Source organism: Temnothorax nylanderi, unplaced genomic scaffold (assembly GCF_030848795.1).
Source record: "Temnothorax nylanderi isolate EJ_2023f unplaced genomic scaffold, tnyl_v1.0 TNYL_tig0001_pilon, whole genome shotgun sequence".
NCBI classification, from domain to species: Eukaryota; Metazoa; Arthropoda; class Insecta; order Hymenoptera; family Formicidae; genus Temnothorax; species Temnothorax nylanderi.
Window position 1 is genome coordinate 4,211,735 of NW_027249063.1, and position 24,872 is coordinate 4,236,606.

The following is a 24,872-nucleotide window of genomic DNA, read 5'->3' on the forward strand; positions in this document are numbered from 1 at the left end:
ACACGAATTCGATAATAACGCGATAACAATTGAAGTTCCAATGAGTTACGCACAATTCTGTGTTTGTGATGTAATTCCATCCCTTGCATTATGTTGCATAAAACGTTTTGCAGTTTACCATTATATCGCCGGCAATACGCCACGGAATTAGCCATGCGCCAACATTAATCTATTCGCCCTGTGAAAATCATGATATCAAACATTAACAAGTCTGACGGCTCTTTTAACAGCGAGTGCTTTCGACGCGCGTTACGCGCCAAATGAATGACACGCTAAAATGAAAGTTCGGTCATTCCCGTTCGCCTTTTATTCGTGCGTGCAGCGTGATCAATATCGGGTAATACGTTTCCGTAGCGCGCGGATTTTTATATTAAAAGCGACATATTGCGATTGTTCTGAGACAGCGAGATATTAACGATGGATGCCGTTTGTTTTATGTAGGCATTCGCAAATTTAATTAACGCAAGATACAAAATTTTGGCATGTATATGCTTTACATATTAATTAATCCGTAAATTAGTTCGATTAAATGTATAACTTTCACAATATTAACTTTAACAACCGATATTAAAATATAAATAAAATTTGTGCGTCTTTCTCAATGAAAAGTATAAAGTATTTGAGACTATTTGAACATTTGCAGACGTTTCTTTATTTTTAAGTTTTGAATTCTCTATCTGTTCTTATGTACGCGCTTTGCTGCACGCATACTTTACGCATTTCATCACAAAGATATCTAAAGTGGAAACCAGTAACAAAACAGTAACTCCTCGACGCTCACCCCGTCGCGAAGCGATTACAAAAGGGTTTTGCCCTTTACATCCGTCTTTAAACCTACTGGAGCATCCGTAGACATCCCCGATTTTAGCAGATTAATTTACGTGTTCCTGATGCGCGACTTTGACCTTCCAATTTTAGACGGGGAACAGTACCCGTTTTTGACTCATAATTAATCTTCCCTCGTTACATTTATTTGGAGGAGCATAAATCGCCGGGAGTGGTTTTCGTATAATTATTAGCTGTACAAGCAAAGACCTGCTATCGGTATAAGCTAATTATCAACTTAAATTACCGAATTATTAAAAAGAATGGTTAGTCTCGAGATCTCTTTATTTTATTATCTTATCGAAATATTGTTGTTATTCCGTTTATCAGGTTTTATTCCGTTTGATCATATTTTAGCATATTTTTAGATACGAGAAACCACTCATAAGAATTTCACGTAGTTGTATTGATTGTAACGAGATATGAAACATGTTGTTACACGAAACAGTCCCATATCTAACACGAGTCATACGAATCACCCGAATCACGCGAAGGACACTTTTTCCACTCCAACCCTTATTTTGTTACTTTACTCGCACTGATAAATCCGTCGCGCGAGTCACCATTAGCCCCCTTTTTTCTTTCAACGGGCGCGAACAACTCTCCCCGACGACATCTCTCCTCGTAATAAACATCGGGCCGCAGCCGTAGGGTAATGTCGGCAAATCGCAGCCGGGGTCGCGCGTGCATAGGTAACAATGGTTAGCGGCAGACAAAGGAATCCACTATCAATAGGGCGACCCTCTGTCGGTCTGACAATTAACCCCATCGAATTCTCGGTTCCCTGCTTTCTTGAAAATCTCGACGCGCGCCTCTCGCCTCGAGAGAACTGCTCACCAACGACAATGAAGAAACATTTTTGGTCGGTTTCCAGTTTGAATAAATGCGCACAGTTTTCTATAGTTATAGAAATCGTTTTTTTTTACGCCTCTCAATTTGCCTCTTTCTCGCGTCGTGAAAAGTTAATCCTACAGAAGAAAGAGTAAAGTCAATCTTCTCCCGAAAGAAGATCGATTTCAGTCAGAACTTATTGTGACATTTAATAACATCAAAGTCTTATTATGCAATTATATCCGTGCTACTCGAAGAAACGTTTTCATAAAAAACTAAGAATCGCTTTGGCAGAATCTGCGATCGCGGTATGCTTGCCAATACACAATACCCTTTATACGTAGACAATGAATTTCGATATCAATGGGCATATACGCACAGCCCCTTAATTATCTATTCGATAATTAACTTGGCGTAAGGGGCTGTCTGACTCGAGCATGGAGTTTGCGTGAGACGATTTATAATGGCGTGTTTTAACTATGCCGAGCTCTATCTTCCTATTAAAGAATTTAGCGTTATCAGATTACGCGTCACTTGACTGTATTCGCGATTGTATCCAGAAAGTCTGAATAAATTAAATGTTGTTCAGATTTATATTGCGAAGATCGTTCAGAATTTATTTTATAGATGTTACCTGTGCATCTGCAAGGATGCGCCGCATCAAGGCCAAGGTGGGGTTCGTTGTGAGGTCATTTTGTAGGGCAAGCGCCTCGCCTTCCTTGTTCAAACGATTCAAAGTCTTCAGAGCTGCAATCAAAGGAAAAGAATCAATTGCAAATGCACTACACAGATTGTAAGAGCACAAATATGTTATCATGAACATATGTTCTCGCATATTTGTTAGTTCTGCAGAGAAAAATAAAAAAGAGATGTTCTTGACATCAGCACTAGTGTTTTACAGCTTATTCAGGACTTGTAACAATTGTGGTTAGGCGGTAAGCGACCGAGCTTTGCGGAAATTGTTGGCACGTGAAAGGTGCTCAACGGGTATGTGCGCCCATTGGATTGCGCTAAGCCTTTCATCCGAGACATGCAAGGAGTCAGAGAATTCTCGAACCCCGGACCCACCAAAATGGCCGGTCTCCCGGTTCGTTCGTCTTGTATTATCTTCACCCAAGCCGGTGGTTCGAACCGGCAGGATAATTGAATTCCCGTAGTCGATGATCATGGCGCGAAGGTGGAAAGGCCCAGGTTGCCAAACTGTTATCGACAAGTTCGTGAGAGGAGCTCGTTTCGCAAAGGTGCCCGAGTAAGCTCGGGATAGACACGCCGCCTTCGATGCTTCCGTGCTATCGCACAGAAGCTACGTGCTTCGCGGTAGAGTTTTTGAAAGATGAAAGCACGTGATGTTGTGCTTTGACCCATTTTGCATACTTACGAACTCATATGAAATTATAAGCTTAAGCTTATGAGTGTTGCGTAGCGCGGATGGGATAATTTTATGTCTTAAAAGTTTTTCTGTTGCTCTTTTAAAACAGCCATCGTCAAAGGAGAACGGTAATACGAAACGGTGCATCCTCAACCATCAGCCTTCCCCGTAGAGAGAAAGTGAGAGAGATAGAGAGAGAGAGAGAGAGAGAGAGAGAGAGAGAGAGAGAGAGAGAGAGAGAGAGAGAGGCGGTGAAATTATATAATGCCGGAAAATACGTGAACTCTGCGCGCTAGCTTAAACGCAAATTTAGCGAGATGCATATGTAGTCGACGATGCGATGTCGGCTTTGATGTGGCATAAGCAAAATTCGAGGCGGATCCGTAAACTACACGACGGAGGTATATATTATATAGTCTCATTAAAAATGCATTTTGAATTTAAGCGAGATTGAGATACGGCAACTTAAGGGGATACGATTTTCAAATTAACGCTACATTGAGCAATACGGACGAAAATTCCCGGCTTAAAATCTCGCGAATTCATCGGAAAATATTAAATCACCCAAGGCTAATCGTGGGCTACGCAAAAGCGTATAATTGCATTAACGGGCGCGTTTTGCACCGCTGCTACTTGGTAATAATTTAATGACGTTTACCGTTAATCCAGTTTTAATCTCGCGCACGATTTTTCGTCTGAACGCGCAAACGAAGCTACGAAGTTTTAATGCAAGCACGAAACAGGCTTGCTTGTTTTGTCGCGTAATCGCTCGCGACGGAAACGGCATCGGGGACAAACCCGACGCGATTAGAGTATTATTTGTTTCGCCGGAGTTGCAATTAAACGCAATTAAACTGCCGCTTGTGCTGGAACAGAGGAAAACTTGGACCGGAGAAACATGTTTTATCGACAAGTCTTGTTTGTCGATAGCAAGTCGAAGACAAAGGTCTCTCTTGCCGATAAGATACGAATCCTGGATCGCCGAACGTCTTCCGAGCAGATCCTCAGGCGTTCTGCAAAACCCTTGGAAAACGAACGTATTATCGCTAGACCACGAGAAACGACTAGTCGTAAAATTGCTTTTCGCCCACAAAGGTCGAGAGAAATTCAACTTTACAACGTGGAAAATATCTTTAGAGTAAACAAAAAAATTAGATAACTTAGTTGTGTCGTTACACGGAATATTGAATCTTTGTCTTATCATCTTCTTTAAAAGTAAATATTAATAAAAATGTTTAAATTACAATGATAAAACATATCCATGAATTAAAATATAAATATTCAGTAATGTTGACATTATACGTTTACGAATTAGATGGAAAAAAATGCAGAATTAACAGTCTTTTCGATTTCGATTAAACGGCTTGCAATTAACGTCAGCTCCGATTTCTGTCTGTCATCTTTAAGTCGATTGATGAGCAGAAAAAAACTTGCTCGAATGGGTAGATCGGCAAAGACCCCTTTCCTTCACGGAAGTCTGATCTCGAGATTGTAGCGGTTCTTCAAACACAGCAGGAAGCACTCTCACATCAGAAACGTCGAGCGTCCTTACTGAATAATCTCGCGCGATCGTTACTACCCTAACTGAAAGAAGGAAACTCGGTAGTGCTTCGTGTCGGAGATTCCCGATTAAACACTGCATACTTCCGCATTAAAGATTAACCATAATAGTTCGTAGCATACTTTTCGCAAAATATAAAAAAATACACGTAAAATACACGTAATGGATTTTAAAATATTTAATAACCAATACTTAAAAAAAAATCAGCTTTTCTGAAGAAAATATCTTGCTCGTTAGATTTCAGAAGTTTTAAATATTCACGTCATCGAATCATTAAATCATAAAGTGGCGTCAAACTGACTCGGTTTATTTCATAAATTTCCCAAACTCGCGTTTACGGCGCTCTCGCGAAGCCGGCGAGTGCGGAATGAATCAGCTCGTCGACACGAGCCACCGAAACGATAAATCTCGCGTGCAACGCGAGGCGAAAACGTGCTCTCGCGAAAGTAGGCGACCGCGTTGAAATATTCCGCGCGATGTCGATACGACGGGGGTCGGCCGTGTTGTAGCGTTTCGCCTCGCGCACACCTATAGCCTCGGATTTGTAACGGTGTACGCGCGTCAAAGTGCAAGCTCATGTGGTCCTGGATGGCCCTGTACCAGGTCGGGGGTATATAGGTCTACCGCAAACACGGAGAGAAGTAGATATGCCTCCGTCGTTTCCTGGGCGCGGCGCAGCGGGAGGGTTGCGGGATCGTACTGATATACGGGCGTGCAGCGATATTATGCGCCGCCCGTGTGTCGGAAGCGAGATTCTTTATGAGCTTTTACACCGACTCGGAACTCCATCGAGGTCGCGCGGCCGGCTAATGCGAAACAGGAGCCCCTTTATGGCGTTCGGCGCAGATAAAGCGATACTCGATAGCGCTCCGTTTGCGGAACGGTAAAGGGATGCTTTACGACGGGAGACGCTGATTTAACATCTCTCGCAGCCCGTAATTATATCGAAGGAATCGAGTACTTGCGAATACGTCGGCCGATATCGGATGGAAGTGAAGCGTCGACGGTTACACCGGGTATTTACGTAATGCATTATGATAAGCTAAGATTTCGTTTCGCGTGCGCGTTTAAAATGCAACGCGGCGGTCGCAAATCATAACCGCGACACGTATCATTCCGACTTCCGGGACAACCGAGACGCGTGTGTGTTACGACCTTTTGGATCTGCTATCTATCACGTCTTGCAATTCTAACTTTCTCGACGTCGACGAAAATGAATGACTGGTCTGACAAGCAATGAAAGTTAAATCGCAGGAGCATAGAATAGCATAAATCTTGCAGAAAAATTAACGACGTTTGAATTGATAAGCTGGTTTGTATATCGGACAAATCCATCCCTCTTGTTGTAAAATTGAAATTTGTTTAAATGTTATTACGTTAACGTCCAGAAATGTTCAGAGCGTTAATAGCCAACGGAAATTTTAACAACCATCGTGGAATTCATTCAACGTGGAAACGTATTCCGATTGCACGATGCGCATCTTAATGCCGACGTATCGTAACGAATTTCTCGTAATCCTCGAGACACAGGTACCAGAATTAACCCTGTGCTTAATGTATATATGTAATATATCCGGCAGAGCGCGTAGTTTACCGGTATGACTTCCGTACAGCGCAAGCGGCGCGTACACGGCGCACTGGAAACAGGATTAATGGATTAGCGATGTTTTGAATTACAAGCGAAGTGTAAGCGGGGCAAATATTCTCTCTCTCCAATTAGAGAGCAGAATTCTACGGCAGTGTATGAAGCTACGAGTTACGGCGGAATCGGCGCACCTGCAGTAGAGTCCCGAGAGCCGCCGGGGTGATCCTTCATAAATGCAGACTATTCCGCCGCGCTCTCGCAAAACGGAAGATCATTCATTTTACATAAAGTACGAATCTGTCGCTCAAATATTAAGAAAGAAAAAATAGACGAAACACGAAACGTTATGTTATTACGTTATCGCTACCATAAATTGGGAAAATCTCAAAGCTCTTATAAGCACAGAGGATTTTCTATTTCTTCTTCATCTTTTCTATCGATATACTCAATCGGAGATATATCGAGGTCGGAGCAGATTGCAACAAGGAATAACCTGATGTATGGCTTGAGCCAATGTTACAGTGTCTATTCAGTGAAAGCGAGATTCTTTATTGGTTATTACCCGGTGGAAACATATCGAGCTTGTCGCGAGAATGCATGTAGCGCAGGCCGAAGTAGACACGAGCGATATGTACATGGCAATAAAAGTCATAACAGGATGTGATGCATTATATATGTATATATGAAGTGTCGCGACGCGTTACCATCAAACTACGTGACACAGGATCAAGTTACAAAGACGTAGCATCGTGCTAAAAGCGACAACGTATATACGCGATATACTCAAATAAATAATAATTTACATGGTAATTAATAAGCTGTAATTGTATGATGCATCGGAACACGGAACACCGTGTATGTTTTGCCTACGACTTTGATTGACGTCATTTACAAGATAAGCCCGTAAGTGCCTTGAATTTCCGGCGGAAACTTCGTATGGCGGATACCAGGCTTGAAGCCTAGCACGATGTTTATCTTCCCAAGCACCAGGGGAGGGAGGGAGAGTGGGAAACACCACAACCTGCCCGAGAGTGACCAGAAGCTGTCGTCGGACTCACCTTCCTCGTAGGGCTGCGCACGCTTGGCGAACGCCCTCGAGAAAACGCCGCCGCGCGGCTTCGAGGGGTCCACGCCGTTTTCTACGGCCGCGCTCATTTTCGCGAGTGGTTCTTCACCGAGCGTGTGTTTGCCGTGGACGTATCTGAAATTGACACATTATACGAAACGTTTTCATGAAAAATCATCGGAAACGATTATTGAACGCTCGACGCTCTTCGACATTCGGTCCCATATCGAAATTTCTCGATACGTCAGTCGATCGGATATTGGATTTCATCGGCGAAACTATTAAAATCTCAAATATGTCGCGGATTAATGTGCGCTTAATGTAAAAAAAGCTAATGATAAAATAATAAAAAGAAAAACAAAACTCTGCGGGCAAAACGACTTTCTCCGTTCACAAATCAGTTACTTGTCATCTTAAGCGGCTTTTCCTCCTTTTGTTGCTTTGAAATGTATACGGATTATGCAACAGTAGGATGTAGATTTATGTGTAATCTCATTAACCTTTCGGGATTAGGGCATTAACGTAAGACTAGTAATTTAATGGCAGCGCTCGTCGAATGCATAATACAAGTGCGGTTTTCACGCTGCCGGGACGAGTATAATGGTAAAGTTGTAAGGTACATGTCAATGTGTTAATTTATATAATTAACTTGCATCTGATGCCGCGTAAAAGTCAGTCTATGCCAGTAACTCGTGCTAGAACAACAAGCGGACTATAACTAAACCGTCGCGCGTCGTACCACCCACGCTGACAGCAACGTTAATTTACGTGTTATGACTAGAGAGCTTCTCTCTCTCTCTCTCTCTCTCTCTAATTAAATGTAAATTGACTGATTACTGGTTGAAAGATAACAAAGAGAAAGACGCCGCTGATTCTTTATCGTTTTCTTAAAATACCCTAAAGACTACAGTAGTTGCGAAAAAAATACACGAAACTATAGTAAATATTACAGTAATTGCTATAGTTTTATGTGCATTTTTCGCCAACTACATAGCTCTTTCCATAAGAAATGCTCGGAAGAAAAGTCATCAATAATTACGTTGCATTTTTACGTCGTGTATTATCTCCATTTAATTAAAAGAGTTAAAAACTTAAAAATTAGACGACGATACCCGATTTTGTAAAAAGAGAAATAAAATAAGTTCGTGCAAATTTATTTCAATTCGCTTGACTTCGGGGCACTTGGAACTATATAGTGCGTATCAACATTCGCTCCAGGAGGCTGCATTATCATAGAGGTACTGTCCTCGCAAGCTTATGTTTACGCAGCACTGTATGCATGAGAGACCCTCGTTACTCGCCTCGGGGATGACGCCATTATACGGAAAGTCCGTATTGGCGGCCGGCGAGCAAATGACGACGAACATATAATAATAGCGTGCGCCGCTCGCCGTCAATACTCTCCCCGAAAACGACGGCGGCACCCCATATTACACGTCACCCTGTGCACACACGCATCGCGTATCGTCACCCCTCTTGTCGCCTCGAGACCCACCGTCATTCGATCGTCATAATTTATCATTACACACGGGGAAAGACGCGCTCGATAAATCCACGCCGTGTTCAACCGCGTTACCATTGATTTATGCACTGTGACGTTGCAGCGTTGGTGCGGCCGTAAAGGAAGATCTATCGTGCGCCCTTTACCGCGTCACGGCATTAGAAATCAACCCTCCCGCGCGCACACGCGCGCACGCGCGCGCGTCAGACACCCCATGGAAAAAAAATGTCGACTTTTCATTTCGTACGTGACCCTTCCGGTTCTAAAATATCCGGCGCGATACGATCGTCACACACGACAACGTGCAGTGACAAATAATCCGCTGAGCGTGTAAAACGCTCACGAAAGGTCTGACATTTGAAGGGTTCGCTGCTTCACGAGAGCATTTCGATAAATTATTCAGACATGGTGATATTTAATACGTTTATTAATTATAGTGCCATTTTTGTGAATTTATTTCCGCCGATTGCAAAACTGTGTCGAGGAGTTCGCTATTTCGACGGACCGTGTTAAAGGATTTAGTAGTTCATAATTTCGTTGCGGAGTTCAACTTCGATTATGCAATTTAGACTATTTTTGCATAGCAATGCTCCAATCTGAATAAATTCGCGTGCTCCACTGCGAAGCGAGCGATTAAACGTTCGCCATTTCAATTTCTGCTCGCGCTCTCGATTGAATACGCTTTCACATTTAGCGCGATGCAACGACGATAGCACGTAACGAAACGGTTAAACAATTTCGTTTGTTTCATTGCTCGGCATTCACATTCAGTTTAACGTTCGCATTCAGCACTAAACGCTGATGTCTGATTCCGAGAGAGACTCTTCTCATTAACATTTAGTAAAAAAACAAAAAAATCTTTTAACGGTTATTTTATGTCGCGCTTTATAAATGTCGAAGATCAAATGCAGATGTATGAACAAGTTATTACAACTTCGAGGGAAATCTTCGTTATTTGTCCGACAAATCGGGATAGAGACGTGCTCACTGTTTTCCATCAGGAATCCAATCAACGGATTAGAGGATTAAGGATCGCGCGCGGACTGCTGTGCGCGGCATAAAAAAAACTGGATATTTTGTTATTTTAGTATATTTACGTCCCGGCGACAAAAGCAGCGAGGGGATTGGATTACGTGGGCGTTTAGACTCGATAAATTTTTGCGGGGTCGCGAGTCGACGCTCCTGATTTATGTACCGCGACAGCAGAACTCATAAAGGAGATCTATAGTCGTTTTTCCATTCTTTCTTTCTGCGTCCCGTGGAGCTACGTGAGGAAATCTTTGTCGGTGATTTTCAACTTGGTGGAGATTTAGGACGGTAACATCCGCGAAACTTTGTCTTTGCTAGATGGAGTATTATTGTTGCTTCGTCGTGAGACTTTATTAGCTTATTTTTTAATATTTCTCGTAAACTTCGAAAGTATTAACTCCTTAAAATACATGAGAATGATCGTCCACGAGATATATTCATTAATTACTCGAAAAGAATATTCTGTTTCGCTAATAGGAAAATAATTATTATACAAGAATTGTGGGCTTTGTTATTTTTTATCCTTTCTATCGAACTTCCTGCGTATTTCACTACAATAATTTTCACTTGAATAATCTGGACTGTTTTTTGTTATCAGGTTATTTCCGTATTGTGTGATTTGTAATTGAGAAGCTCGTGTAACTCAATCTATATTAGCTGCGTTAATAAACTTCGAGTGAGCGGTAACATGATGGAAACAAAACTCGCAACAAACCGCGAACCACGGAGAGATATTGCTCGCTCGTTTCTACGGTTTCATTCGTATTGATGAACTTCCGCGAATAAACACTTTCGCGCTGACGAAAGAAGGAATAAAGCAACCGAGGTTGAATAGGAGCGATAAAGTCGCGAATGAATTGAGCTACATCTCGCAGAATGGAATCAACCCATGTATAAATCAGGAGATAAAGTCAATTACAACAGAAATATCATTCCCCAATTAAAAAGATCTAAGAGACAATCATAAATAAACTAAAATAAAATAAAATACAAAATTAGTATAATAAAAATTAAAATGAAATTAAAAGAGATTATTTGTTAACAACTTATGTTTGCAACTTTTCATTATTTGATAAGCCTATACTTCTAACATGTAAATATCTAAAGCGATGTAAATGTAAAAACAAAATAATTGCATAAAACAGCGAAGGCTATTAAATAGACGAAATGGGTTTGATGCATTTCCCAAGACAATTTATGATACTTATCCCAGATCTCGTCTTATCCCTCATGGACGGATAATAGGTAATGACTCAGCTGTGTCTCACGATGGAGTAATAATTTGTGTTATTGCATCCCTAGAAACGAGTGATATTGTCAGGTTCGGAATTACGGCAGTTTGCTATCGCCTACGACCCCCTAGTGCCCAATTTCAAAATGGACACCACTGCCGCTTTGACGATCCCTTTAGCCATACTCATTTGGGAAATGACGAAGTTTCGTCTACTTTTCTTCATAAAGGAGTTTGCTAACTGTCGCATTGAGAGTCCAATTGGAAGTTGGATTTAATTTGGCGAGGAGAATCTTTAGGTAATAATGGATTAGACACGTTTAATTAAGAAGATGTTTTAAAGATTGTGGTTGATGAATAAATATATGCGCAAAACTACAGACAAATTATATATTGATTCTTGTTTAATGTAACAGAATATCCTCTACAGGGATAATTGTAATTATTATAAGGATATTAGGATGATTCATTCCGGCTATCGAATTTACCAAAGTAAAATAAATGGAAAGGGCACGACAGTAGTCGATATATCGTCGGAAACGACCGAGTCACCGACATTCTCCGCTTTTCTTCTCCGTATACTCCGATCGATCGCACTCTTCTTGAAGGGCCGACCAGCTTGACATCGTAAATACAAATTACAGTGCGATCCGTTGTAGTATCTCCGCGTGTAACGAAGTACATGAATTAAATATAATATCAGCCACGAGGATCTCATAGATCGATGTTCCCCCTAATTTCTTACTGTCCACAGAGAGTATTTATTTCTATCTCATTCCGCGTCTATCTCGCTTTGCGCTGCGTCCGCATCTGATTTGCAATTTCCAATGAGCGTTTTCCCTCCCAGCCAGGGAATTCGCCAACTTTATATCGCATCTAATTTACCCCCCGATGGCGTGGGGTCTCCTCAGGAGCTCGGGCAAGTAGTTGTCTCGCGGAACTAATTACCGAGAAACCCATTTCGAAATTTTGTTTCATCAGCAACACCGCGCGTTCCCTCCTTTTCCTCTAAACGATCCCGCTCGGTGTGTTATCCTCCTTCCTTTCGCGCGGAAGGAAATTGCGAAATGCCAAGCACATCGTGCATCCTCCTCGGCCCTGTCAGGAGTTCTGCACAGACGAATGATAGTTCCTGCAGGGAGAGCCGAGAGAACTCGAGAGCCCTATCCTTGCGCGGAAGGAAATCTCGCGAGATACGCAATGCAGTAATACGGACGTCGTCGAATGATTTCGCGGCGCTTTCCGGATTGCCTCTTTACCGGCGCGCAACGTTGGAATTTATGACGTAAACGTAAATGTATGCGGAGGGGACCTGTCCTGTTGTCACGAGATTCGAATTGCAGCGAGCCGTCGCGAAAAACCCCAGAGAAACTTTGTTGCACCTCGCGCGCGACGTGTCACGTCGGCAATCCGACCGCTTAACGAAATTTATATACGGACAACTATGTCCCTTTGTTTCAAAGTTGTTCTCTACAATATTTCACGTTTATAGATTTCCTTTTAATTCAATACTTTCATAGTATTCAAACAACTTCATAGTATTCAGTTAAAGGATAACAAGAATATCTAACTCTTAAAGCTCTTAAAACATATAAAAATTATACGTTTAATGGAGTTTTTGCTTGTAGAAAAAATTGAATCGAGAACTATAATCAATATAATGCAATTTAAACTAAAAAATATCAACTTAATTTCCGCATTCCGTTCTTTTTCCTTCGTTATTCCTAACCCGACGTTACCATAAATCGCGTTGTTAACTCGATATCATCGGTAGCCGGCCTGAGAACACCTTACGGCCATGCGCGATTTTAATCTAGGTACAACAGAAAAAACGGAGTGGTTTCACGAAGAGGGGCGACAAAAAGCTCGAGGGAGTGCAAGAGGAGCGTCGAGCAAGGCGAGCTAGCTTGAAGCTAACGACGATGCTAAAGCTAAACGCTCTTTATTTTTTATTCCACCTTCTCCGTTAATTAGTGCGCTTCCAACCACATAATTATTGCGTTACGGTTGCATTAGACGGCAACCAAGACGAGTGTGTGTCCCCGGTACACCCAACAATTTCCAACCCCTTCTTTCGTCGCGCCTCCTTTTTCTCTCGCGCTAATTCCCTTTAGGTGCGTTTAACTATGTTAGTGCATTACGCGTCGCAAACGTACGTGACGTTTTCGTATTAATTCTAGAACGCAGTTAATGCTAATTGCAGCAAAAATATTATATTCATAATATTAAAAAAGATGCTAATCTTAAACCTAGTAGAGTTCTAGCTAGTTTTGTGTTAATTACATTTGTACAAATTTACATTTTATGACTGTATCTTCTTTCGTTTTAAAGCGTTATTTTGTCACCTCTGAGTATACACACAAACTTTACCTACATCATAGCTCACGTAAACAACGCTGAAGTTATTCGAGTTTCAAATGTGATATAGTTGACGCGATCGTGATTAAGTTCTAAGTCGGGCAAAGTTTGATAGAATCGTTATACATTGTTTTGATTTCAGTAGATTTGACCGGAATAGTCGGACCAAGTTCTAGAACGTGTTACTAGAATCAGCCCTCGTTTCCTGAAACTTATCGATACGCTTCAATTGTTTATGCATTTTGCATTTTCTGCGTCCGATTACTGCAGCTATTGTTTAATTAAACATAAAATAAAATACATTAACTTGAATTAAAGTCAGAGTTAATTGTACGAAGATAAAATAATCAAGCTAAATTGTTGCTAAATCAATAAAAATCTAACTGAGAAGTTGTCTCTGTACCAAAACGATAGAGTGGAAGGTCGAATTGGCATTCGATATCCACCATATCTAAGAAAATGCCAGATTTTCATTTTTAATATCCGAAAGATTTCTTCCTCTATCTTCGCAAACGCATTGATTTTGATTTATTAAAAAACCGAATAATGCCATCGATTTCGGAATCAATTATTTCGGTATAAAAAATACTTGAATAGACTTCGCGTATTCAGAAATAGAATACTGTTTTGCACACAATTCTGCCGTCATTACAAAATAATGGTCGCATCATTCACGATCAGGCCGCGGCTCTTAATCGACCTGTTCGATTTTTTCTGGTTGAGAACAATGAACGCTAGAGCAATCTGTCTCGCACGACGGAACATTCAGGATGAGCCTTAACGGTGAAAGTCGGACCGGAAGAATCAACGATCCGTGACTGGCGATATGACAATGCAAACGGTACAGAAACCTTTTAGTTCCAGGCGAGATGTCGCCGCACAATTCCTAGCAGTTGTCACAGAGATTGGCACAGATAGATAATCCCTCAATGATCTCCCGTTGTCATAAATTTCGCGAATCAATTTCGCAGCGCAACTGATAAGCTACGAAACTTTTTTTATCATTTTCACATTGTAAGATAATTTATAAAAATACTTTTAAAACGAAGCTTCCTCTATGAGAAAGCAAAAATTAATCATATCTCGTAAATTTCCTCCAAAATTCACGTTCATTTTTTAATTAATCATATAAGCCAATTAACGATGTGAAATAATCAGGCATCCATTCAGGTGTACATCATATTTCGCGATAAACGTGCGTAAGCAAGAACTGATACAAAACAATATTGTCGCAAGACCCTTTCTCCAAATAAGCGCGAGGGTAATTCCGGATGGACGCATGCGGAAACAGCGAATAAATAAAACGAGGATAAAGCAGAGCGGTCGCGAAATATCACGAGCGACTGTAATACATTCCGCGGCGGCGAGCTACGTACCGAGTGGCGCGGAGAAACGAAATTTCGCGAATGACGACTAAATTCTGCCCTTCCGCAAGCATAAGCAAGGCTAATCGTCCCTTTTACCGTGGATATGCGCAACGTAGGAAGATAGGTGACCATATGTCCAAATTTAGTTAGCGGCGAGGAAATTTATTTTGCGTCTAGTGACGACCGGCCAATTACCGTCTTTCTCTCTCTTCCTCTTCTTTCTTCATGGTTTACGTGTCGTCCTCTTCCTATCTCTCGATTCTCTGTTTCTCTCATAAGCTCTTACGACTGTACACATAGGGCACTGTAGTGAAACGAGATCAGGGCGAAATCGGAACAGAGGAGGATGCAGACGGAGATAATATCAAGAGCAAATGTACAGCACGGTTCACAATTATAAAACGTAATTTTGCAAACATGTAAGAATAAGATAAACTTACATTTTTTAATCTTGTTTTAATAAATAGCAATCTAAAAGATGTGAAATAATAAATGTATGCAGTTAAATAAGTACGGTTTGCTCTAATATTGCAGACAACAGTCCATCTTGTTATTTATAAGAGACAAAAACTTCCAAATATTAATGCAAGTTTATTTCATTAAGTAGATAAAAGTAGGCTTGATTGGAAGTTCCGAGACACCTTATGGAATGTAGGAAGCAGAAGAAATTGAGAGAACTAGGTGGATGATGAGGGATAGAACTAGAGCCATGAATATTTATACCACGGCGGATGGTTATACCGCGATGGGAGCTTAGGAAAAAGGGGCAACGTCGCTACGTACGCAGAAACTATACTATAGTGCGGCCGTTGAGGCAGGTACGGGGACTCTATTCGAGCAGAACGCGACGAATAAGCAACGGTTCATAATGCATAGCGCAGGTATGCACCATGGTGCGACACGTAATACGCGCGACGCGTGTTAATTGTATATTGTGTTATTCGTCGTATATACATAATCGTGCTCAACGTAGAATTAGTCGGGCCACCCTTACACATGTCCCACGTTACGTAAGAGCCGCAAGATTAGGGCGTAAAGCTACAAGGTGTTCTCACCATATTTCTCATCATTTATTCGCGATTTGTTTTTCATATTAAGCAAATGAGAGTCAAAAGTCACGATATTTGACTATAAAATTGAGGACTTCAATCATTAAACTCTTACTCAAATCTCCATTTGGTAAAATATTCTGTATTTGTTACCTTTATTTCGTGTATGATTAAAATCTAATTTAATGCAATAACGATGTAAACTTTAAAATAAAGTGAAGAATAATAGCATAGAAGAAATTTATAGTGCAAATATTTAGCCGTAAGTGGCATTGAATCGCGATTCAGCTTGACAAGAAAATGACAATGTTATAATAGAATCGAATAAACTGTAAAGCGATGCATATAGGTTTGTAATAGGAGACTTCACAGTGCTCTGATGAATAAATAAGTGCATGCAATGTATAGTTCGAAAGTTGTCCAGAACCGATATATCAAGAACGATCGCAAAAATTCAATTAATATGTCAATTTCGTAATATTTGCACGGAAAATTAGATCTTTATAAATTAGATCTCTGTTACAATTCAGCAAATTGAAGATAATTAATAGGATACATCCGACAGTTCTGGGATACTTTTGCATATTTTCGTGATACCTAACCACTTGTCCAAGATTAAACGCTTATCCCCCCGCCTCGCTCCGACGTGTGTTTCCTCGACAACGAAAAACGCGAATTAGAGCAACAACCCGTTGGTGCCGGAGGCACGCAACGTGACGGTGCACGCACGCCACGGAATCTAAGCGTGAGCAGCGCAGCAACGATGCACCATGCATTCACCCGGGCGATAGATAAGCGTAAGTTGAAGGCATAGTTCGCGCGCAGCACATACTTTATCGTAGCTCATATACGCCAAAGGTCGCTCGTGAGGAGGCGCGCTAAATTGCTACTTAATTGCCAGCGATGGAGCCGTTCGTGCAAACGCGCGGGGAAAACGAGTCACGCTAATCGACCCCGATGCATCCCATCGAGCGCGGCGCGTCGTGTATCGATACCCGACATCGAAAATGCGCGCACGAAACAACGTTCTGTCTGACAGAGAACGGCGTGCGGTCGATAAAACGATCGACCGATTTTATTCGAACGATTCCAATCTGCCCCCGCATATGTGCCAAAAAACGTCAACTTTCAGGAAATGGTGTCGGGAATGAATTAGTCGTTCTGAATCGCGCTAATGTATTTTGAAATATAACATCCTGCGCTCCGGCCCGTGATAGCCAGAAAATATTTGTAAGTAAATAATGACTAAATAATGACTAAATAATGACTAATAATGCTATATAGGCAACAAATGTGGTCACAATTTTAAAAAATTAAAGTTATTATTGCGGAATTTGATTGTCTTGATATCAAGCGTTACTTGTACATAATTTTTATATCCGTATATCTGCAAAATAACATTTTAACGTTTAATATTTTTCAAGGTAGCGCTTGAACATCGAGTATTTTACATAATGTTTGATAGATTATGGATATGTATAATTTTCAAAACTGCTGTTTGTAATTATGGTGTCATAAATAACACTATCATTATACCATAAAAAGAAATGGACGAGTTGTAGTTATGCTTCCGCTAATAGATCATGCGACGTAACTAGTTAGGGGTTAATAGAAAGTGTCGCAATCGTGCGCGAGGCGCGATAAGCGGCGCGTTTCCGATTCGTGTAAATCGCGAAACTGAACGCTACGACTCTTTCACGTGACAATCAAACTGCGGTCAAGTGCGGCAGCGTGATTGCAGGAAGCGATGTGCATGAAGTGCGATAAAAGCTCGATATGGTCTTTGTCATAAAGCGGCTTCGTTATCTGCGAGCATGCAAGCATGACGTCTGTCACGGTACGACATAAAGAGATCCCTTTTTTACGCAAATAATGTATATGCGACTAACTTAAGCCATAAATAAATTAGGAATATCATGGAAAAATTATAGATATAATAATTTTGCACAAATATATGCAAATTATGCAAATATATAAATATATATTTAAAGATTACATTGGCATACAAGCGATTATTGCAAGGAATGAATCCTGACGTTGCAGCCGGACAAGATAAAGCGTCTTTTCAACGGAGCCCTCGTTCTGATGTAAATATGCAAGACATCGCGAGACGCACATTTCTCGCTATATGTCCTCGATGTAACTGATAACGCGTCGAACGCGAAGCCGCATTATGAAGTATGCGCGGCGTTAAGACGAAAGCCGTGCCCGCGACATTGCATCGCGCTGGGGGCGATATATTTACGCCGACGAGAATTACTCCGGTGTAGGCGGTGGACGTATGTTAGCGGGCACCCCGTATATCTTGCCGGGGCTTATATAGTAGGAAGGCCGGTTATTGGGTGGACAAGAATAGAGTGCATCGCTCTCAAACGGAACATCCGTCTAACCGCACCGCCTCACTCGCGATGCACGCGGAGATGCAACACGATAGCGCATCGAAGGACGGTCCCTGTATATACGGCTCGATCGTGGCCGACGTATCGCCGCGTCAGGTAATTCCGTCGCGTGCTGCAGCGCCGTATTTTACATCAATTAAAAGTTGACAGTAATAAATTATTCGTACATTTAATATAACGTGATGTAGTGCTTTCCGCAGTAGAATAATGTGACTATTGGTAAAAGATATTTCTATGACAAACGTACATATATCTTGCATGATAAAAGAAACGAATTTCTGTACAGTATATTAATCTTTATATTAAGATCTGATAAAACAGCTCGATTAAAGAAATATTACAAACTATTATATTTTTATAATTCTTTTGTAATAGAGTAAGAGGCTTTTGCTGAAAATCTGTTTAAGAAACATTGTATTAATTTGATTAGTTAAGATATAAAATAAAAATACTTTTGATATCTAAAGAAAAACGATAATTTATCGAAGTCAAATTTCAATAGGTAAGTTTCTTCACTTGGGACTTGGGACATAGATTATCGTAAACGATCAGAAGTTGTGATAAAACGCGCACAAAAACCTGCACTAAACGATGGCCGCGCCGTAAATAGAAATACGTAATTACCTCGCAAGCGTTATAAAATAAAAGCACGAGCTTTCTTCCGATAACTTCTTCATGAAAAGGGAATAAAGATCCGTTGTCCAAACGCGCTGTTATTCCGCGCGTCGAACGAGACCGTCCAATTGCGCGAATAGTGTCTGAATTGCTGAAACCGTTTTACTCGAGTGATCGAAAGGAGCGAAAGAGGCGATACACGCTAATTGCGCAACGTGCATTCTTGTGACGGACGGCATTGAAACGGGCAAAAGCGCAACGCGCCATTTAAGGTACTTGTCGTCCCGCCGCGCGATCCCGTTTCGCCGTAAAGAGACGCCTCTGCAGCCGGCTTAAGGTATTCGGGTGAATAAACGACGGGAGAAGAGGTGCGTTTAAGACCTCCTCTCCGTCTCCGATTCGATTAAATCCCGAGCAAGGCCGAATAAAAGTACGGCGCGCGCGGAGGAATGGAGAACGGACGTTATCGAGGCTTTCCATAGAAGTCTTCTCGCAGCTCTTTCGTGATCGGTTTAAGTCTATTGCGTTGCCACTCGACAGAACCTTACAGACGGGTAAGTCCTGGCAGAACGGCGCTGGATAAAGCTGAAAGCGTGTAAATTATAGGGAGAACAGTACGGCAAATTCTTCTGAATCGCTCGCATTTTCTTTGTGCCAGCATGATCATTTAATGCAACGTAAAATCATTATCAGAGTCAAACCATTAGGCAAATGTACATATGCATTGATTTTACAACAACTATATTAATGCAATTATATAATAATTACCTTAATAAATTACTGTTAATATTTTCGGTGTTTTAAAGTCGCATGATACATACGGACTAATTACTTATTTAGCTTAACTTACTATTTAATCTTCTTGTATTAAAAAAAAAACGACGAAAAGAAATTTTTGATTAAGGTAAGAGAGATTATTGCAAATGCAACGTCCACGTAATCAGCGGTAATCCGCATCTCAAAACGATCGATTGTAACATTTAACAAGGCCCTTTCAGGTCACAGCCGAGTGGCTGAAATGATCAATACACATAAACGACCTCATACATATTTATTGTTAGTTAAATAGCGTAGGAACCAGAGCGTCGTAGCTGAGCGTCATCTCCGTTTCTCGTCATTATTGCAATTATCTATATAGGGCGCATATGTGTTACTTTTATTCCCGCGGGACCTGAAATCTGCGAACACGTGGCGCACGTTTCCCCACACCCTCGAGATACGCGACATCGAGTCCCGTCTAAATTACGCCAATCTTACGCCGGTCGCGTGTGCAACGCGGATAGACGAGTCTACTTGGCACACAGCTGCGAATTCTCATAAATATTTATTGCGCGTCAAAATAATATGCAAATATAGACGCGCGTACGTTTTCGCGAGCGCGGACACGCGCGCTTTATACCTACGTGCGAGATGTCGAGAGTCGTTTTTATGATCGTCTGACGTGCAGATTGGGACCGAACGTCGAAGTTGCTACGTTGCTACAATCGCAGTCAGTCGTTACATTTATCGAAACAGCGAGTTGCATCGAAATTGAAACGGGTTCGCGTCAACGCTCGGGCGGAGAAATGTCGCCGTCTACAAATACGGGAAGCTCGGGGCTGTAAAAAAAAAGTCCCGTGAAATGCTGAGGTCATATTTATTTTCACTGACTGAGATTTATATTTGTTCGAATATTATATTTATATAGCTTTTTTTATCCGTAACTTTGATAAATAAAATTGTTCTTTTTAGAAAGCGATGTATATATATACGTTTGGATATATAACTTTAATGATAGAGAGAAAGAGAGGCCATCGAGTGAAACAAGTCTCCTCAATAACTCATGATATCTCTTTTTATGGTGGTTCACCTGCAAAATTTATTTCACGTGACTTAGAACGTTGTTGAGATAAGCCCCGAGAGAGAAAGAGAGACAGAAGGAGAGAGAGAAAGAGAAAAAGAGAGAGAATTCTGCCATCAAAACTTTAAATAATTTATGGATAAATATTCAAGAAAACTATATTTATAAAATTAAATAGGGTAATTGAGATGTTACTTCTTTTTTCAATAAGTAGGATAATGCACGATAAAATTAATAGTTATTATTTTCTATCAATTTACTTGTTAATTTTAAAAAGTCGTTATAACTTTACATATACGACTGTATCCTTAAATATATGCAACTTTTACCATGCATTCGCAAAAATTCCACTTTGTATTTTACAATTAATTAAAAAATTTGAAACAATGATTTTCCTCCAGAATAATTGGTCATAATCCGAACATATATACATATTATCGTACCTGATTGATATAAACGCGCGATACACATCATAAAAAAATTTTAATTGTTTTGTAGAACGTAACAGTGACTGGCGACAGTCCACCTGAACGATGACGGGTTACGAGGAAACTTAAAAGAAAATAAAGAGAAGGGGCATGAACTTGGGGGAAGAACTTGCCGGTGAGCATTCCTTCGTTCTGAACTCCACCGTAGGTCGGCTCATCCGGACCAGAAATGTTCCCACGCTTCGCTCGCGAATGCGCTCCGAACTGCAGGGCGCGCTCCGCCGGCCAATCACGCTTCCACTTCCGCTCGTTCGTCGCTCAGTAGTTATTCATGGGCAGGCGGACCGCGGCGACGCAGCCACGATTTAACATCACAACACTTTCTTCGGCTTTTATTTCGCCGCGAGAGCGACGAGTCAATCTCGCTTAATTAATACCGTCCATCATTTCACTCACACTCGAAATTATCATCCAGCTGTTAAAATACCTATGTTTGTAATCCATAATTAATAATTTCAAATATATAATCAGATATTTGTTAATTTATCTCTCGACTGAAAACAATATTTATCTAGTAAACTTTATGGATAGCTACATTTACGAAAGTCAGCCACATCCAATCGCCAACGTTTCGAAAACGAACGACAGCAATAGACATGTTTAGAACGAATCTCTTTTGTTATTTTCCAATTGCGAGAAAAAGAAATCAAGTCACGTGCGGTTGTACAGAGGAAAACTTTACTTCGTAGTTTTGCTCGGCTTCTAAGTAATAATAATCCTTTGGATCGTGGCCAACGAACTCGCGAAAATAAATACTGACAGTTCTAATAATGACACTTAGATTTAAAACGATTACTCGCAATAATTGAGTCCGCTAATCCGAAGTAAAGATCAACAGAGTTCACTCAGTCTTCCGTTAATGTTGTTTTCTTTGCCTCAATCAAACTGTAACTCGAAAATGCAGAGAGAATGCGCGCTAAAAGAAAGTTTACTGATAATCCTCCGTGACGGGAAAACTTAACGCAACAAGCGCGGAGTGTTACTTCGCGAAGTTATATCGATTTACTTACTGTTGCATAATAATATTACATATATTTTTGTTAAGACAAAATGCACAATGGGATAATCCCGGAATTACGTTTTCCATAAGACCGCGGCCGTGAGTTTGCATTATTAATCCGTTTGTTATCCACTTCCTGGATGCACTGAAATAAACGCATGCAGTCTCTCTGCGAGCTGTTCGATGATACACGAATCCGAGTTACGAGTTTGTATCGCATCAATTTACGCGCAAAATCAAATCAAGCCGGCACAAAGATATCCTCGCTGCACTCAGCGCGACTCGATCCGCTAATATTATTTGTCGACATCCGCTTGGTTCGTGCCTGATTATTCGCTCGAACGGAACCGGCGATGCGGGAACGCGATTTGGTATCGCGACTTGTTACCGCGACCCTTTCAGGTGGGAATGGGCGCGGAACAAACGAGGAAACGTATATATCGTAATGCATTTATCAGAGGAAATATGCTTACGACGTTCATGAAAGCTCGAAGCTCGATAGCGCGAGCTAGACACTCGTTAGCGAATATCGCCACAATGCATTTTATCAATCTAAGTATAAAATTTGTACCTTGTTAAAAATATGATCTGACTGCCACTTGTCAAATTTATAAAGAAAAAACCAATAACGAAGTAACCGATAAAATAGAAATTCAATATGTTATAAATATTGATATAGATAATAAGAAGAGTTCTCTTGTTAGCTAATAATATAATTATATATGGCGCTTCGAGGACGTTTGAAACTGTATTTTGCATATATCAATTTATTTCTGTTCCGCTTTGCGTACAGCGAGCGCCATGTGATTACAATATGACGGATATATCCTGTTCCGAGCTTTCTCTGGCGGAAGAAAGATAAATAGAGGTACACGGGCGAGATGAGACAGCTAAATGTCGATATTGGAAACATCGGCGAATGAACAATAAAACATGAAATACAACGACAGTTAAAAAGAAAGTCCCGCTCGAGACGAAGGTAAAACTGATAAAGTTGCGGATCGACTATCGCAAACGAAATTTATCTCCGCTACGGATGTACATCGAAAAAGACGACTTCGAAAAAGAAAGTAAAAAAAAAAGAAGAAAAGTGCAAGTCCAGATAACTGAGAAATATTATTTGCGGATCTCGAAGCGCGATGGACCAGTCTTTCTTCCTTCGACGTCTTCGAACTTGGATTCACTGTCGAGAGCTACGTGATCTATTCGCTTTCGCATTCATTCGTTCGTTCGTTCGGTCGTATGTAGCATTGAAATATGCATGATATCGCTATAGGCACGGAATCACGTGCTGGGCTTGAATTTATTGGAGGCAGCGGCGCTGCGTCCAATATCTCGAAGCAGAAACGGCAAATTCCGAAAAAAAGAAAACGAGAAAACTACGGATCTTCGAGAAAAATATTCATTGTAAACTATCGTCTGCGTTCGCGCGTATCGTGTTCATAAACCGCCGCGATTGCAGGGCGAATTTATGAAGCCAAGGAGTATCCCGCGCTGAATTCCCGCGGGATGGCGGACGCTAAACTCCGCGCGCGAACAAGAAATGCCAAAAAGAAGAGGAAAGAAACCACGAATACAAAGAAGAAAGGTAATTGTGGATCGTGGCGTTGTGTTAAAAAGATACCGCTACGTGGCGAAAGCACGAGCCAACGAGGTAGAGTACCCCGAATTTATGTTGCTCGGAAGCTAACAGCAACCGAGGCTCCAAATATTTCGGAGCATAAAGCGAAAAAAATTGAAACAAGTTTCACTTCGTGTTCTGAAAATTCCTGCGATATAAAAACACGTTTTCATTATCCTCTATTTTGTTTTTGGCTATTAGTTTTATGAAAAATCTCCTCTATATAGAAGATTAATGAAAGAGAGATCGTTACTGAGGAAAAACGGTCGTCAAAGTGGAGTAGAACGTGTCCTGTGAAACTATAAGTCGATTCTACCACGAGAAAAAAATAAGAAGAAAAGAGTATTCTTCTCTTGCAGTTAGCCGGATGCGGGACTGTTGGATGCAGCAGTGGCGTGGTGAAACCTCTGGATTAAAACTGCTTGTTCAGCCACATTACCGATGTGCAACGGAACGACGTGTGCAGCGATGCCGCAGCGCTACACGAAATGCAACGCGGATATAGGCAGCTGGTGGAACAACGCTCTGTTACTCTACGTAGCGATGCATCAGCTAATAGACCCCGTTGCGTTTCGCGGAGATCGTTGTCTCGAGAAGATGCGAATTTAGGTGAGACGATGCGAGAGGAGAAACGCATTACCTATTACTATTGCGCATCCGCACGATGCACGTAAATTCCTCGCTCTCTCCGAGCTCTCTCGTGTCATGTCTCTTGGTTGTTTACCACGCGATCGATCTTTCAAGAGTTGTGATACCTATCAAGATGTGATACCTATATTGTATTACAAAAGCAATGAGAGACAATGTATTAAAGATCATTTTATCTTTTTTTAAATTAAAGAGATAGATATTAATTGTCTCACTCAGACACTTATTATAAAAGTTTAAGATATATAGCGTAGTCAAATCTTCTGGAATTGTTATGATTTTTTGATATTGCGAACTATTCTGTGAAAATTCTGTGAAATTCTTATTCAAACCTTTTAGACATTAATTTTAATTATTAGGACTCACATGTTAGAGAGAGAGAAAGAGAGAAAAAGAAAAAGAGAGAGAGAGAGAGAGAGGGGGGGGGGGAGAAAACTGACAAATTGAGAAGAGAAAAACTCATAAGTAAAAATTCGTTCGATTGTAAAT

The 24,872-nt window shown here is 41.0% G+C and overlaps 1 protein-coding gene across 10 annotated transcripts in view; it reads right to left on the reverse strand.

Moving 5' to 3' along the window:
* The window catches only part of Liprin-gamma, a 123,161-nt gene that overhangs the window by 46,466 nt on the left and 51,823 nt on the right, over positions 1-24,872 (reverse strand). For 4 of the 10 annotated variants that reach the window (XM_071724200.1, XM_071724154.1, XM_071724089.1 and 1 more), the window contains one exon: positions 2,291-2,403. In XM_071724200.1, the coding sequence (XP_071580301.1) occupies positions 2,291-2,403 (113 nt within the window). Of the gene's footprint in view, positions 1-2,290; positions 2,404-7,229; positions 7,373-21,227; positions 21,542-24,872 lie in introns of all 10 variants that reach the window. The other 6 variants (XM_071723951.1, XM_071723994.1, XM_071723894.1 and 3 more) reach the window with 3 other exon arrangements.